This window comes from Magallana gigas, chromosome 7 (assembly GCF_963853765.1).
Source record: "Magallana gigas chromosome 7, xbMagGiga1.1, whole genome shotgun sequence".
Taxonomy (NCBI): Eukaryota; Metazoa; Mollusca; class Bivalvia; order Ostreida; family Ostreidae; genus Magallana; species Magallana gigas.
In genome coordinates this window covers 15,185,474-15,201,131 of record NC_088859.1, presented here as the reverse complement: position 1 = coordinate 15,201,131, position 15,658 = coordinate 15,185,474, and the positions used below count along the sequence as shown (strand labels likewise).

Genomic DNA, 15,658 nt, shown 5'->3' with positions numbered 1-15,658 from the left:
CAGGTGTTTGAGCATATGCTGAAAGATGGAGCAACTTTAATGACATATATTCAGGAAGAAAAATGCTTTAGAAAAGAAAAATTACGTAACATTCAGAATCTAAATTGATGTTAAAACTGATGCAAGGCAGGTGGCTTATTTATCTATTTTATTTGTACATCTATGATAATCGTCGAGTATCGAACGAATGAATTATCACGATTATGGCATTTCACTATAGATTTAGATGCAAACGTATGCATTTCAATTTTGTATTAAAGCTCTTTTTAGACCACGTGCTGCGGAAACGCGACAGTTGCTGCGCATCATTTAACCCAGACTTATAAGGCTGGCGGGTGCACAGGATGTCGGAAGGTAAAACACTGGGAAAAAATATGCCAGGTTAAAGCCAACAACACATTTATCCATTAATTGACATTTTGCCGGGAAACTTTTTCTTAAGACTTTACTTCTCAGACGTGCGCGTTACAAAAACTCGTGCACATTTTCGTGTCGATTTCAATATGTACAGCAACGTTTTTAACCCCAACCAATTTACACTAATTGCTTGGTTTTGAAATCTAGGGCTATCGCGTATTAGATCATCTGCAGTGCATTCGATTGCATCAAGAAAACACGACGGGAAAATGTCATTCAAATTAATTTAACACAATAAAATTTTACAGTAAATAAAGAGATGAAAATATCGCCATTGGCATGGTTGCACAGAGAGTTTTCCTTGCCCCCATCTTGGACCTCGCAATTCGTGATGCAAGGAAAAGAAAAGTTTACCATTTTCAAGGTAAAAAGGTTTTCTTTTTTTATTATCATCCCTCGTTGAACCCCAGTATTATGTGGGAAAAGTACGCTGTTCACAAGGTATGGCGAGAAATTCAATTTGCATTTTGTATGAAAATTTATGATCTTGAATTACCAACATATTTTATAACAATTATGGAAGGTAGTACTGTGACCCATTTCCATATCATTATGGGACTTATTTGCACCGTTTAGTGTAGGAAACGGTTGATCTAGTGACTCATAGGTGGTCTAGTTGTGAAAATAGCAGACAAACTTTTTTTTTTTGCTGCTAAAGGCTGGAAATTTAAAACCGTCAATTAAACTGATAACGGGACTGCACCGATCATAAAACCCCTTTTGATGCACTTTGTTTGCATAGTGGAATTGTGTGACATATTTTGGCATCCAATGTGCACTGGTCTATTCGTCTAGACACATTTGTCAGTAAATATTAAAAGAAACTAGGTGAATTACCACATGGATATCTAAATTTTTACAAGTGTGTGTATGTTTTTTCTCAGGGTTTTGACATTCCCACTCAAGCTCGGAGTTACTCGGATTTTTCATTACCGAATTTTCTTCACGACAGTTGCAGCTCCTCAGCAAAAAGTGACCCAAATTCTGTCTCGGGTCCAATAGATTTTCCGGAGTCTGCTACGGCTGCAAAGCTTCCGGGAAAAGCAAGAAAAAGTTCAAGAGATAGGAGATTTAATATTGTTGCAGACTTTGCCAGCTCAGGAAAATCAATGAGACGGAAGCCGAAAACTGATGAATTCAGGCAGCACAGAGACTCCCGGAGACCGTTCATGTATAGGAGGTTAAAATTACAGAAAATGGTAACAAATTTCAATTATTTTTAATATTTGCAGGCTATTAAAGTACTGAATTACAAAGAATGTTGATATTTTGTCAAGGGAAAAAAAGGTTGAATCAGATGTCTTTTAAAGAGTATGGGGTGTACAGATAGCATATTTTTCTCATTGCCTAAGGATAGAAGTTATAAAAACTGATTTCACTGTGACTTGAGATAAAACTGAAATATAGAATTTTGAGGGGGAGGGGTAGGTGTTGTTCTTTTGTCAAGGAAAATTAATTGATAGAGTCTTGGATATTATGGGGTATAAGTTAAATAGCATATCTTGTACATGTATATTTATTTATACCTGTTTAAAAAAAAATAGATCACAGAGACAAAATAAAACTGAGATATTGAGGGGAAGGGGGAGGTCGTTCTTACTCTTTTGCCTGGCTGACCAAATCTTGTTCACTGTAATCTAAAATATTGTAATATTGGATACTCAAATCACATACAATATTTAAGATTACAGGGTTTGAATTATTTAGAATTGCAAATTGACAGTGATTTCATACCAGATATTTATGAGACACTTAATTGCTTAATTAGTTTATCTTTGATCATTTTTGAATCAATACATGTACAGTTATGATTTAAAAAAAAAACGAAAAGATAAATATATGGTGTTCATCTTTTTATTCTGCTATCTATTTTTATTTTGTTTATTTTAAAACTTGCTGAAAATATTGATTTTTTTTCTCAACCAGAAGTTGAAGACGACACTGACCAATAAGAAGCTACAGTGTCACATTTCTTGTACCACCTCCTTGTATAGTGTGGTTCGGAGGCCCAAGGGGTCAGAGAGTAGCCCCCAAAAGAAAGAGGGCCACTCTGACGAACGTGGCACAGAGTCAAAAAGTTACAAAGAGAAAGGTGGCCCCAAGAAGAGTAGCCAGGGGTACTCGTACGACAATAGGAGAAAGACTCGCAGCTCTTCTGAGAGCACTGCGAGTTCCATGACGGATGATGTAGCAAGTTCTATGACAGATGATGCAATGCCATCAGACTCGGAGTCTGTTTTAGAGTCTATTACCTCATCTTCATCAGCGGAAGAAAATCAGGTGAAAAAAATTCCGAAGTTTTTCAGACAAGAATGTTTTTAATATATAAATAATTCATCATGATGAGGTTTTAACGGTGTGTAAATTTATCATTTATACAAGCTTTTGAAATTTATATTATGATTCCCAGCTGGAAAAGTAATTAAAAGAAATTGCATGCAACCAAACACACTTAAGCAGCCATATTAACCTTGACAGAGCTGCTTGCACTCTGTGGCGATAGTTAAGTAATCTCTTACAAAGTTTCCACCACCCAGAACATTTCCATTACTTTTTATATGAAAGTTGATAAGAGAAAAAGCATTAATTTTGCTCCAAATTGGAAACTTGCTGTGGGGAGTTTTGCTTGCGATTAAGGTTTTTAAAAAAAAATTGTGCAAAACGATTCCAGGTTATACTGATAAATGTGTATACAGTTAAGAGGGCTGGATAGTCGTGACATTTTAGGACTGTATTGATCTCCTTTAGAAGAGTCTATATTAAGATATAGGAAAATGCTCAAATTTAAAAGCTGAAGTTTATGGGATTTTTCTTGACTAAATAATAGTTTATAGCTTAAAGGGGCATGGTCACGATTTTGGTCAAAAATATTTTAACGTTTACAATGTTTCAGTAAGGCATTTTCAATAGGCAACCAAAATTTGAGTGTCATTCGTTGAGTTATAAGCGAGTTACAGAGCTTACTATTCTTTGCTATGTAAACAAAGTCTTTGTTTACATTTTTAATGTTGAAGTGAAAGTTCATGTTTTAGACCTAAAATGGCTGTGTTAATTGTTAGGAACTGTTTATTTATGCTTCAAATGAATAAGACGATAGCCAAATCAGCTTGATAAAGATTTTTTACTGGTATATTGAACAAAATCAGGGCACGAGCCTTGTTTACATGAAAAAGAATTGTGAGCCCTGTATCTTGCTCATAACTCTTAATACTGACTCACAAATTCCATTTGATCAATAGAAATGCATTACTAAAGCATTGCAAATAATAAAAACAGAAAAATAGAATTTGACCAAAATCGTGACCATGCCCCTTTAACAAATCCTATCTAAGAATTTAAGGTAAATTTGATGTTAATTTTGTTGACCACCAAGCCTCCTTAAAAGGTGGAATGAACAATTCTGTTTAGAAAGAACATTTTTGTTTGGACAGGGCCCACACTACCTGCCTCAATCATTTATAATAATATGCAAGTCTTCTAGATACCACAATGGCATATATAATGATATCATGATCTGTATACAGACAGATGAAATATGTAAAATCTCTATACAAAACTGTGATATCATGGTCTTTATAACCCAATTACTGCAGATTAAATACCGGTATAAGTAGAATTTGCATTTCTAACTGTCTTTCTTAAAAAATATTAACAACCATGGTCTCACATTGCAAAGAAATATGATTCTTGGGCCTCAATGGTTTAGTGTCTGGATGACAATGGCTGATAAAACTGTCATCTGCTTTGCATCAATGGCACAGAGACTGAACACATCAAGTTTGTGTTTAGAAGTTGCATAATCCATCTCTTGCTTGAAAGAGATGGAAAATACACAATTTGAAACCGATTGGTGAATAAGAGACAAAATGATTTAGGGCTAAGACAGTTTATAGAAATATGGATAATATTGATAAAATGTGAAGAGAATACTACATGTATCAATGTGTGTGTTTAAAATATTGATACAGAAAATGAAATTCCAGCTTTTTTCTATGCTTTGAATTTTATTTACAAACATCAAATATTATGAGAACTCAAAATTGAATAAATCTAAATCCGAAGGCTACATTACATTTATTAATAAAATGGTATCCATATCAACGACAGTGTATAATTCAACAATTTCAGATAATTTCAGTAAAAAGTATTTTTTTTAAATCAACATCATACTTTTTATAAAAAAAGAAAAATATTGTGATACATATTGTATCGTGACACAAATATTGTGAAATCAATACTGAAAAATTGAGAAAACAGAATATCATCCCAAGTTTGAAAATGAGACACCATCATTTACAGTTTTTCATTTGATTTAAATTTTGATTTTAGGATAGTCAAGTTGGGAATATAGTGTTTGCCAGTTTGAAAGGAAGCGCCAGTATCTCACGATGGTGGCCAGCCATCGTTATAGAAGGGAAAGAAGTGAATAAATCAGAAAAATCAGGATTTCTCTGGATCTTTTGGTTCGGAGATCACAGAATATCTCAGGTGAGGAATTATGGTAGTTGTTTTTGTTTCTGTATTTTATTCCAGGAGAAAGAGACTGATAAGTGTTAAAGCAATATGAGCTGCAATTTTCATGTTGAAGAAATTTTTTTCCACGAAAATGTTATTTTCTAGTTAAAAGACCAAAAATATCATAGCTTTTAAATTTCTGTTATCCATATTTTTGTAAGAAAAGGCGTTAAGAAGCCTTAATTGAAACAAAATTGAATTATTGTCGTCCTGTACAAAAATTGATTTGCTATATATTCCTTAGAAGAGAAATCGTTCTTTTTACAAAAATTAATGATTTGTTCTAATCTTTTTTTATCATAAAAGTTCAAGTTACATGCAGACTTATTATACTAGCAGGTTTTTGCACTAAAATAAAACCATAAAAAATACAGCTCATATTGCTTTAATCCTTTTCTCAAGAAAATCCAAGTACTGGTACTGTGGAATTATTTAATTTGTGGGGGCAAATTTTCGAGGATTGTGGATTTTTTGCTTATTTGTGGGGATGTAATTTCGTTGATGTGCCAGTTATTTAGTTTCAGTAGGAAAACCAAATCTTCTTAAATTTGTTTTCGTCGAGGATGTGAATTTGCAGCTGGGGGCTACCCACGAATACCAAGAAAATTTAGCCACTTGGAATTCCAATGATTGCACAGTATTTACTGTTTTTGAAACATTTTGATGATTTCTTTTGGCCTGATTTTGTTATACTGTGGTTTCATTATTCGTTGAATCCTGATTTTCATGCTTTTTTGTTGACTTAATCCATCAAATAAAATGTTCATTGAAGTGCAATATCTACATGGTACTGATAGGATGATTGTCTTTCAATTTACATTTCCTAAAAACTATGACTTTTACTCATTCCACGAAAAATGATGCTTACAAATTTTAAGAAAACTGCTGTAATTTATCAACCTAACCATAAATATCCTAGATATTAATTATTTTTGCTTAATTTTAATTATGACATTAAAAATATTAATTTACAAATCGCGTATCAAGCTCAATAGAACACGCTTTCTTCAGAGTCACATGGTGAGGCAAATTACAAAAAATAAGATTTTTACATGATTCAAACTGATTTTACTTCTTGTATATATATATAAATATGAACTTTGAAAAAAATAATCTGTCAAAGGCTGATAAGTGTGAGGGTTGTCTAAATTTACATATACTGAACACAAAACTGAAAATCAGTTTACTTATGTACCTGTACATGTAAAAGACAACTACATGTTATTATTTCACCCCTTGTCGAACAATATTCAAAATTTCAGATCCTTGCATTATCTTTCTCTTGACTCTTGAGATATGAAATAATAAGTAACAAGGTGTTTTGCTACGCGTTGCGAAAACCTCTAGCCGCTACATTTTCTTAAACCCCTCACATCTTTTATAATGTTTTAAAACTCTTGTAAACTTAAAAAAAAAGAATTGTCTCTATTCTTGATGGTGCTCTTCTGTGACAGGTTATGGCCAGTAACATAGGTGACTTTGCATCCAACTTTACCAAATTCGGATTGTGCAATAAAGCAGTGAAGAATTGTCCAAACTTCATTAAAGGAATAAATGAAGCTATACAGGTATGTCAGTAACTTGTGGTAAGCTTGCTCAATTAATACACTTGTTTAATCTTATAGCTTGATATATTATTTATGAGTCTCTGTTTTTAGATTAGAAACTTGCCCCACACTTTTCTGCAACAAGTAGCAACAAATCTTTACCTTAGCAATTAAACACCATCTGAATGTTGCAGGATTAATTTTTCATTAAAGGACTATGATCACTGAGTATAGATTGTACAAACCTTAACAATTCTTCCCAAATTATTATCATAGAAGCAATACAAAGGTTATCTGTGAATATTTAGTGTTCAAGAAATCATTGCAGATCTGTGCTGAAAGAATCGCTCACAACACAGAAGACATGACTGAGGAGGAACTATTGGGCTGGGCTAAAGAGGGGTTCCCCAGAGGTCAAGGACATTTCTTCCCTGATCCAGGTAGAACAGAGAGAGAGAGAGAGGCTAAGGCTGTAGGGTAACACATGTAAAAATTTAAAATAAAGTAGTTCAGTGGGTACAATAACCTTCTAAAAATCAAATCTATGTTAAGCATTTCTGCATTATGTATCATTAGTTTGCAATTCTAGTAAGTGTTATTATGGTTTGATTTCTATCGATTACTGCAGATGACCCATTGCCTCAGATGGTAAAGACCTACCTCACAAAGATTAAGGATAATCTGAAGCTTGTAGATACATCCAAGAAAAGATCTCCAAACAGTAAGTGAAGCCAAACAACCTCGTATGTACCGTAATCCGGTGAATATAACACGCAGTAGTGTACAATACGCACCCCCCCCCCCCCTTTGGGTCTGAAAGTGGTGAAAAAAAGCTTGTTGGGATGTATAATACGCATCAAAAAAATTGACCAAACGGTAATCCTGAGTAACAACAAAGCAGTTATACTTTGTATACCCGCTCAACTTCATCGCGGGAATACACTACCGGAAATAAGAAAAACACAATATATTCTTAAATACGGATTTATTGTTACTAATACATCGCAGTAATATCTTAATTTCATAATCAATGTTTTAAATAGACCTAGTATTAAATATTCTACCGTAAATAAAATCAACTACTTTTAACATCTTTAACAGTTTAACAAGCGTTATATAATTGTTTAGTCATTACAACCCCTGTGTAATGAAAAATGGACGATGTACAGGTATGGAGATTACGGACCTAATTAAATTCTTAAATGATTCCGATCAAAGTGATCAATTAGAGGCCTGGAACATAATAAAATATGTGCACAAATAGTTGTGTTGTGTATAGTACACATAGCCCAAGGGGGGTGTCTGAGATACCCAAGGTGTCAAGCGTTAGCGGTGGGGGAGCACAACAATGGCTTCAATTAACGGAATAGGTTATAGAATTATTTATATCTATAAATATTAGCAATAAAACAATTAGCATTACATGAAAATGATTAAAAATGAGCCAAATGATGTGTAAGCTGTTTTCAAAGATCGGTTACAAATAGCACGTGGCCCTCCAAGCCCGCGTTCTATTAATAACAGCTGTAATGGCGGCGTATACGGAGATCAAAAATAGGCAGTTCAAATCAAGAATAGGCAGTTCAAATTAATTTTTATAGGCCATTGTGAAACCGTTTATTTATTAACAGACTTTAAGTATACATTTTCTTTAATTACACGCTATGACAATCATTTCCTAAGGGTTAAAAAATAATATAAATGTGATAATGAAGTAATGTTACGATGTATAGCGGGGTATCGGTCCTGTCTGTGAAAAGCATAGATAATAAGGCAGTATGATACCCCGTGCTTCAGCTAGGGAAAAATATGTCAAAATCCTATAGGGATGTATAATACGCACCCCTTTCTCACGGTAAAAAATCCTGGAAAAAAAGTGCGTATTATATTCACCGGATTATGGTATCGATGTGTTTCATATGAACATGTACTGATACTGAGTAGAGTGGTCCTGTTATAGTCTGCATAAAGGGAGAAAACTCTGTTTATCATAATGTTGCTAACTTTGGTTTGTTGTAGAAAGTGCAGTGAAGGCTTTAAGAGCAGGTGAAAAGGAATTGTCTGGTATGTTTGTTACTGATTTATTGCATAATGGTTTTATTTTTTTTGAAAAAAAATAATCTGAATATTTTACTGTGTACATAATAAAAATTTGACAAAAAAATTACTCAATGTAAGCAATGTTTGAATTTTATTTCCATCGATAGAGATATGCCTCTCCTGTGATGACATTGAGAATGTGGAGGTGGAAGATCATCCACTGTTTTTTGGGGGCCTCTGTAAATCCTGCAAGGTTTGACTAATGTCACAGAATTAGGACCTATTTTTCTGCAGTTTTGTTCAATATGTTATCTTTAATGTTTTTGTCTCCTCTGCAAGACACTTAATGTCTTAACTTCATTCCTGTGTATGCTGAATGCATTAACAACTATTGTGAGCAAATTTACCAAGTTTCAATTTTTTATCACAGGAAGAGTGGAAGGAGAGCATACACATCTATGATGATGACCAAACAAACGTGAGTAACATTACGTTATACAGGGAAATATTTGCCTCCGTTTTATTTTCACCCCTTTTGCCATCGCTGTCAGAGAGCAGATTTAAGACAGGGCATTCCAATGTCTGAAATTACCTCTCTTTAAAAAAGAACTGTGTCTGGGCAAATTTAAGAAAGGGCAAAACTTTGCAAGTGTAGAAGGGTGAAAACTACACGGAGCAAAAATAACCCTGTATACAGTACATCTTTTGACTTTCATTGATTCATACAATCATATAATTTTAGCACATATGGTTTTAACATTGGCAGACTCATGTTATATTTATGAGTTCTTATATGTCTTAAGATTCATAACATACTAAATGGACTTCTATTATTATGAATTGTTTTGAACTTTTACAGACCTTCTGTGTCATTTGTTCAACTGGTGGGGATCTAGTCGTTTGTGAAGACGTCAACTGTGGAAAGTAAGCTTAATGCTAGCTCTATATTGTACTGTCTATTTCATTTTCGATTCAGGGATTTTTAATGAATATGAAAAGGGGAGGTAACTCCACACATATTTGTGACATTTCCCCTTCAAATAATTTTTTTTTACATACTGGTAGGTCTTCTTATGGTGAACGTTTTTTTTTTTCAGGTCATATTGTGTGGAATGCATCAAGAATTATCTCAGTGAAGGGCAGCTGAAAAGAGTAAGAAATAGGAAAACGGGTTTTTTTAAAAAAAAAACCCAGTAAAATGATTAAAAGATGTTTTCTTCATAAGATGATTTTGAACTGTATATAATTTGTGATTTTATACATTCTTGTAATTAATATGCATGCACTTTTTAAGGAATAAGGATTTATATTTTGAGTATTGTGAGGTGATGAAATACAGTCGGGGTGATCAAATCCAACAAAGCATGAAAGGCTTTATGATAGATTTGATCACGCCTGACCATATTTGGTCACCTCATGAAAATCAAAAAATGATTCCTTATTACTAATATTTATGTAATTTTCAGCAATTGCCCAACTGAATATTTAAATAGTCATTGATGTAATGTATTGGACCATACATTACAAAATTAATTCATAGTGTTATCACAAAGACACTGGAAAATGTAAATACAATGTATTTTTAGATAAAGGAGAGTCAGGTGTGGAACTGTTTCCTGTGTACATTGTACAACAAGTCCACCCATGGCTACCTGATCCCGAGGCCCAACTGGCGAGACAAGACAGTGCACATCTTTGACTCGGGATACAGAACTGACGTGAGATGCTACAATGCTTAAATGTTGTGTCTGTGTGTGGCGCTTCTAGTACTTTGAGATGTTTGTGTGCTTTTTATGTGTGTAATATTTTTATTTTCCAAAAACATTGACAAAAATTTTCTTATATGTGTGTGATATTTTTATTTTCTAAAAACATTGACAAAGTTTTCTTGATCTCTACATTTAACAGCTATGTTAATTGGCTCAAAATTAATTGTGTTTGCTCTTTTATATGTACTTGTAGATTACTATACAATTCATTTGTATATTATTTTTGAACTGCTCTGCTCAGGGAGATTATGGCACACTGAATAAATTTGGATGTTGTTTTTTGTTGTTTTTATAGACAAAATCTCAATAAAGGAGTTTTTGAAAATGACTTGCTTTCATGAAAATTATTTCAGATGTTGCCTTCATTTTTCAAAGGTCCCAAACAAGCAGTGAGGGCCCTGTCTCTTTTCGATGGAATCTCTACCGGTAAAGAGCTTTATCTCTGTCTCTATAGCAACAGTATACAGTAGAACATGGTTATGGCAAACAAGCTTATCCCAAAATTACTCTTACAGCGAAGTTAAGTTTCATTCCCTTAATCTTAAAGTTGCATTTTAAACCAATTGGTTATAACAAATTACTTTGATAACTAATCAAAATTGCTTGTCCTTTTGCTTTGCTATAACCAAGTTTTCCTGTATTTGCATACAAACAATTTGTACATGGGTGCATTTAACCGACTTAGGAAAATTGTATTTTAATCAAGCTTTTGAGTACATTTAAAGCATATGAAGTTCTTGCTGATTTTAAGGTAAGGTAGTTTTGGACAATATTGGTCTTGATGTGGAAGAATACTACGCTAGTGAGATTGATGATGACGCCATCTTGGTTTCAATGGTGAACCATAGAGATTCTGTTCAGCATCTTGGAGATGTACGGAGTCTAACCAGTGAAAAGGTAAGACTATGTCTATAACAAAATTGGCTTCAGTTATGAGTTATCATAAATAATGGTAAAATTGCTTTTCTACTCCTTACCTTTGTCTGTCTGTAGCTAGACAAACTTGGAAGAATAGATCTGTTGATTGGAGGGTCCCCATGTAATGATCTCTCTATAGTCAACCCAGCTAGAAGAGGTTTGAGTGAGGGTGAGTTACATCAAGAATATACCATATCATTAACTTGCGTCCCCTAGAGTCAGTGAGAACCCAACCCTAAACATTTGGAGCACTTCAGTCTGGAATTAACGTCATATATATCTCATCTGAATGTTACAGTAGTCTAAATTTGATATCCTAGAATTTTAATATTGATGCAGATTCATTTGTTCAAATTATTGTCATAAATTTTTTTTTATATTTCTGGATGATCTAAAGCTACTTACCTTCTAAATCTCTGTAAAACACAGTTTAAATCAACAAAAATATGGCAAAATGGATACAAAAAACAGATTGCTGTAATAGGGAAATATTTCCCCTCATAGATTTTAGCCCCTTCCGCCCTCATTGTCAACGGACGAATTTAAGACTAGGCAAATTCAAATGTCTCAAATAATTTCTCTTTAAACACAACTGTATCTTGGCGAATTCAAGACGGGGGAAAACTGTTTGCAAATGTAAAATGGCAAAAATGACCTTGTATACAGTATGTCATTATGTAAATTTTTCAGAGGGGACAGGGCACCTGGTGTTTGAGTTTGGGAGGGTCCTGGAGTACCTGCAATCTGTGTCCAGGGCCAGGGGCCAGCATCTGTTCTGGATGTTTGAGAATGTGGCATCAATGAGGGCTGACATCAGAGACACCATCAGTGAATGCTTCAAGGTATTTATATCACCCCCATCACCATTGTTCCCTGTCAATGGTATTGTGAATGAGTCAGTACTGTAATGCTCTTAAGCAGATCTCTATTTATTCAACACTTTCAATTGTAATATTTTGGCATTATGAAAATTTAACATACTCATTCAGAAACTGAAAAATTAGATGGAATATTCCTTTTTTGCTAATTTAAATCAGGATGGGGCTCAAAAGTGCTTTTGTGATCAAATGTGTCGGGTTATGCCAATGTTTTCTACTGTACTGGGAAATACTATTTACATTTTCTTCTTCTTCCCTGAACCTGTTTGACTAATGCTATGACCTTGAACTTTGACCTATGTTTCAGTGTCCCCCTGCCCTGTGGGATGCTAAGTATGTGTCCCCTGCCTCACGGGCCAGGTACTTTTGGGGAAATATCCCTGGCATGTACAGGTATATAAGACAATTGTCTGCAACAAAGGCTAAATGGGCTTCTCATAAATTTCTTATGAAAAGAGCATCAGCATAAATTTCAAAATAGAATTTTTCTACAATTGCCTATGTATAAACATTCATTTTATCGGTATATGTTTTGACTTGCTATGTACATATCTTACAATTAAAATGGTATTAAATGCTTTATTTTTTCTTTCTAGTACTCCATTCTTAAAAAATCCAGACTCCATCAAAGATTTCCACTTGAATGATGTCCTGTATTTACAAAACATTCGATCATCAAGGGTGAGTAGCAGAATTTATGTAGATGTGGATAATCTGATAAATAAGATTCCAGAGGCATTTGAGGACCGGTTTACAGAGAGAAATATTAACGATAATGAGGCTCCAGCAAACCTCACAAAAAATGTTTGCATGAAAATCAAAATTGGTTTACAGTATAGCATTATCTTAATTAACATTAACATATTAATCACAATCATCTGATGCTGCAGTCTTGCTGTGAATCACAGAAAATGTACGCTGAGTTACTGTCTTTAGTACATCTATAAAGGTGTACTATAAAGATTACTTGTTGTTATAATTTTTAGTACAAGACGGTGCGCTGTATCACTGGGAAGAGGAATTCTCTCAAGCAGGGGAGAAACGAAGACCAGTTTGTCATTCTGATGAACGGAAGAGAGGACAACATGTGGATCACTGAAATAGAGAGGTAAAACCAGGACCGGAGCATCATATTGGACGAATCTTTATATACTGTGGAATCATTAAATTTCGTGGTGGCTCAATTTTCTTGGAATGCATTTGTACCTCTCATCAACGAATTAACATCCTCTAGGAATTATAATTTTTATAGTTATAAAGTCATATTTCCTTTTGTAGGTATAAGAGAATGCATGAAATTACGTCCCCACAAACCTGTAAAATTTAAGCAATCCACAAAAATTTGCCCCCTCAAATTTGAATGATTCCACAGTATGAAACTGAAAACAAACTTTTAATTGCATGCGAGAAAATATAAAGTTCTCCTAAACCTTGTCATCTTGAATATCTCTTGCTGCAAACTAGTTTTTTGTAATGTGTCTTTAACATTTGTTGAAAATTAATCACATAGTTTTTGTCATGAAAATAAGTTGCTGCAAACCAGTACATGTATGTCAGGAGTAAATCACAAAAAAGGTGGTTTCTCATGAAAATTTGGTAAACAATATTAAGAAATCTTAGCGATGTGTGATTTTCATGTTTGTCCTTGAAATTGGTACATTTGAGGAAAATAGGGTCATTTTTGGATTCACATGAATTATTCCAACAATTTAGAAAGTTATTACAAGTGTGAGCGATCTTTTTATTTCCCTTAGTTAATACGCAAAGATTTCTGCTTTCATCACTTAACTCATTTATTTTGTAGACGTTCCCCACATTCATTATTGAACCCACTACTTGAATAGTTATAATAATATTTAAAATGAAAATGTATTTGATTTATAATGACTTTTTTTGTTCTTTACTTTAGAGTCTTTGGGTTTCCAGAGCATTACACAGACGTAGGGAATATGTCGGTCACCGCCCGACACAAGCTGATTGGCCAGTCTTGGAGCGTCCCAGTGGTGGAAGGCATCTTGTCCCCACTCAGGAAATTTTTCCGCACCAAAAAATGATCTCATGTACTTTTATATTGTGATAGGGCAAGAGATATTGCAAATGGTTCATAGGAAGCCATGATAGGAAGGAAAATATTTTTATTTACTTTTTGGAATTTTTTCTGGATTTTTCCTTGATCAATATGTGAATCATTTGTAAAAATTGTATACATTTCTTTATCAGATTAGATTTTTACTCGTGATTTTCTTTTTTGGCTATCCATGATGTTTTAATAATGAAGTTGAATAATTTTTATGATATTTGCAGATTTATTGCTATTACTGTTGTTCTTTTAAAAAAAAATTCAGTTATTAAGAAATTGTTGTTTAATTGTTATCATATTGTGTGATTCATCCCTTTTTGGGAACTAGATTTTGATTAATTGTTTTGATTGATGAATTGATTATTTTAAAGATTTTAATTGATTGGAGCTGTTTAAACAAATTTATGTGATTATATGATGTGATAAGAAAGGCCACGTTACCATTTGTGATATAATCTTTGTACGAAGTTTATTCATTTGCTTGTATCACCTTTTTGTGCATACAGTGCTAATTGTTCCTACTCATAAATGGCATTAGCAGATGGAATGAAAATATATATTTGGGGTTTAAAATGTTTGGTATTAAAACTTTTTGTCATCTTGTACTTTCAATTTTTGTAAGTCAATTTGAAAAATACACAAATTTTGATTTTTACTGCCAAATTTCTTTTCTTTTTTCAAGGATATAGAGGGAATCAGAAAAAATTTCTGCAATGATCGCTACCTTCATAACCCGCATCAATCATCCAATTGCAAGAAAGCATTTCATTTATTTCTTTTAACTAATTAATAAAGAAGAAGGTACAGTTTCTTTTAATATTTGCCCTAAAATTCAAAAGTTGTTTAAATCTTCTGAAAATACACATATATTATCTTGAACAGGTGTGTATATGAAATGCTAAGTTATACATTTTTATCTTGTTTCAAAAAATGGTTAAAAATGGCATATTTTCTCATAGTTTTCTGAAGAGGAAATGTGTCCGCAGCCGTCGCCCACAACAAAATTAATACATTTTATGTGTTTTAACATGATAAAGTTATAATCTGAGTTTCATCATGGGCGATGGCTGCGGACATAGTTTTCTGTTCAAAAAACCTCAGAGGAATTGGTGTTTTCTGCTCAGTTTTATGAAAATTACGGGAAAATGCAGTGTTTGTGACGTCACAATTACCCTTGTGAACGTCTAAGCAGGTAACTAGAGATTCTTAGTTTATGGGTAGGCCTATATTTGTGTAAATAAATTTTTCATTTCCATTTTTGGTGATACTTTTAAAAATCACTCTAAAACAGGACAAAATATGACTGAAAGTGTACCTCGTTCTTTATTATGAAAATTTCGTAAGATTCACTAAATTACTGTTAATGTACAGAAGTATGTTAGCTAAAAGAAACAGCCAAATGGTCTCCTGTGAGACAAGTCTGACATCATGATTATTTCGTGCAGTCCGTGATTTTTTTAGGTCAACTGAGTAAACTCAGGTGACCTATTGCTA

The 15,658-nt window shown here is 33.5% G+C and overlaps 2 protein-coding genes across 4 annotated transcripts in view; one reads left to right on the top strand and one right to left on the bottom strand.

Annotated features, from left to right (window-relative positions):
* The window catches only part of LOC105334033 (coiled-coil domain-containing protein 57), a 29,375-nt gene extending 18,086 nt beyond the window's left edge, over nucleotides 1-11,289 (bottom strand). Inside the window, exon 1 of the mRNA XM_066067764.1 lies at nucleotides 11,266-11,289. The gene's annotated coding sequence lies outside the window, so the exon portion shown is untranslated. The remainder of the gene's footprint in view (nucleotides 1-11,265) is intronic.
* LOC105334030 (DNA (cytosine-5)-methyltransferase 3B) lies at nucleotides 271-14,819 on the top strand. 3 transcript variants are annotated; one of them, XM_011437317.4, is made up of 22 exons: nucleotides 271-354; nucleotides 666-781; nucleotides 1,302-1,616; nucleotides 2,344-2,697; nucleotides 4,747-4,905; nucleotides 6,387-6,500; nucleotides 6,808-6,919; nucleotides 7,108-7,200; nucleotides 8,499-8,543; nucleotides 8,687-8,772; nucleotides 8,950-8,997; nucleotides 9,379-9,443; nucleotides 9,617-9,671; nucleotides 10,106-10,237; nucleotides 10,642-10,714; nucleotides 11,040-11,185; nucleotides 11,282-11,375; nucleotides 11,897-12,048; nucleotides 12,392-12,477; nucleotides 12,681-12,765; nucleotides 13,071-13,192; nucleotides 13,994-14,819. In XM_011437317.4, the coding sequence occupies exons 1-22, from the start codon at nucleotides 345-347 to the stop codon at nucleotides 14,136-14,138; spliced, it is 2,607 nt and encodes an 868-aa protein (XP_011435619.3). In that variant the 5' UTR covers nucleotides 271-344; the 3' UTR covers nucleotides 14,139-14,819. The 3 variants fall into 3 exon arrangements, with proteins under 3 accessions (XP_011435619.3, XP_034313469.2, XP_011435620.3); XM_034457578.2 differs by lacking the exon at nucleotides 271-354 and having other exon boundaries at nucleotides 598-781; nucleotides 1,370-1,616; XM_011437318.4 differs by lacking the exons at nucleotides 271-354; nucleotides 666-781 and adding an exon at nucleotides 817-858.
* Nucleotides 14,820-15,658: the final 839 nt, after the last annotated feature.

Excerpts from the sequence above, each read along its gene's own strand:
- LOC105334030 (XM_011437317.4), top strand. Across the intron at positions 782-1,301 it reads AAAAGTTTACCATTTTCAAG|GGTTTTGACATTCCCACTCA; the intron begins GTAAAAAGGTTT and ends GTTTTTTCTCAG. Across the intron at positions 6,920-7,107 it reads ACATTTCTTCCCTGATCCAG|ATGACCCATTGCCTCAGATG; the intron begins GTAGAACAGAGA and ends CGATTACTGCAG.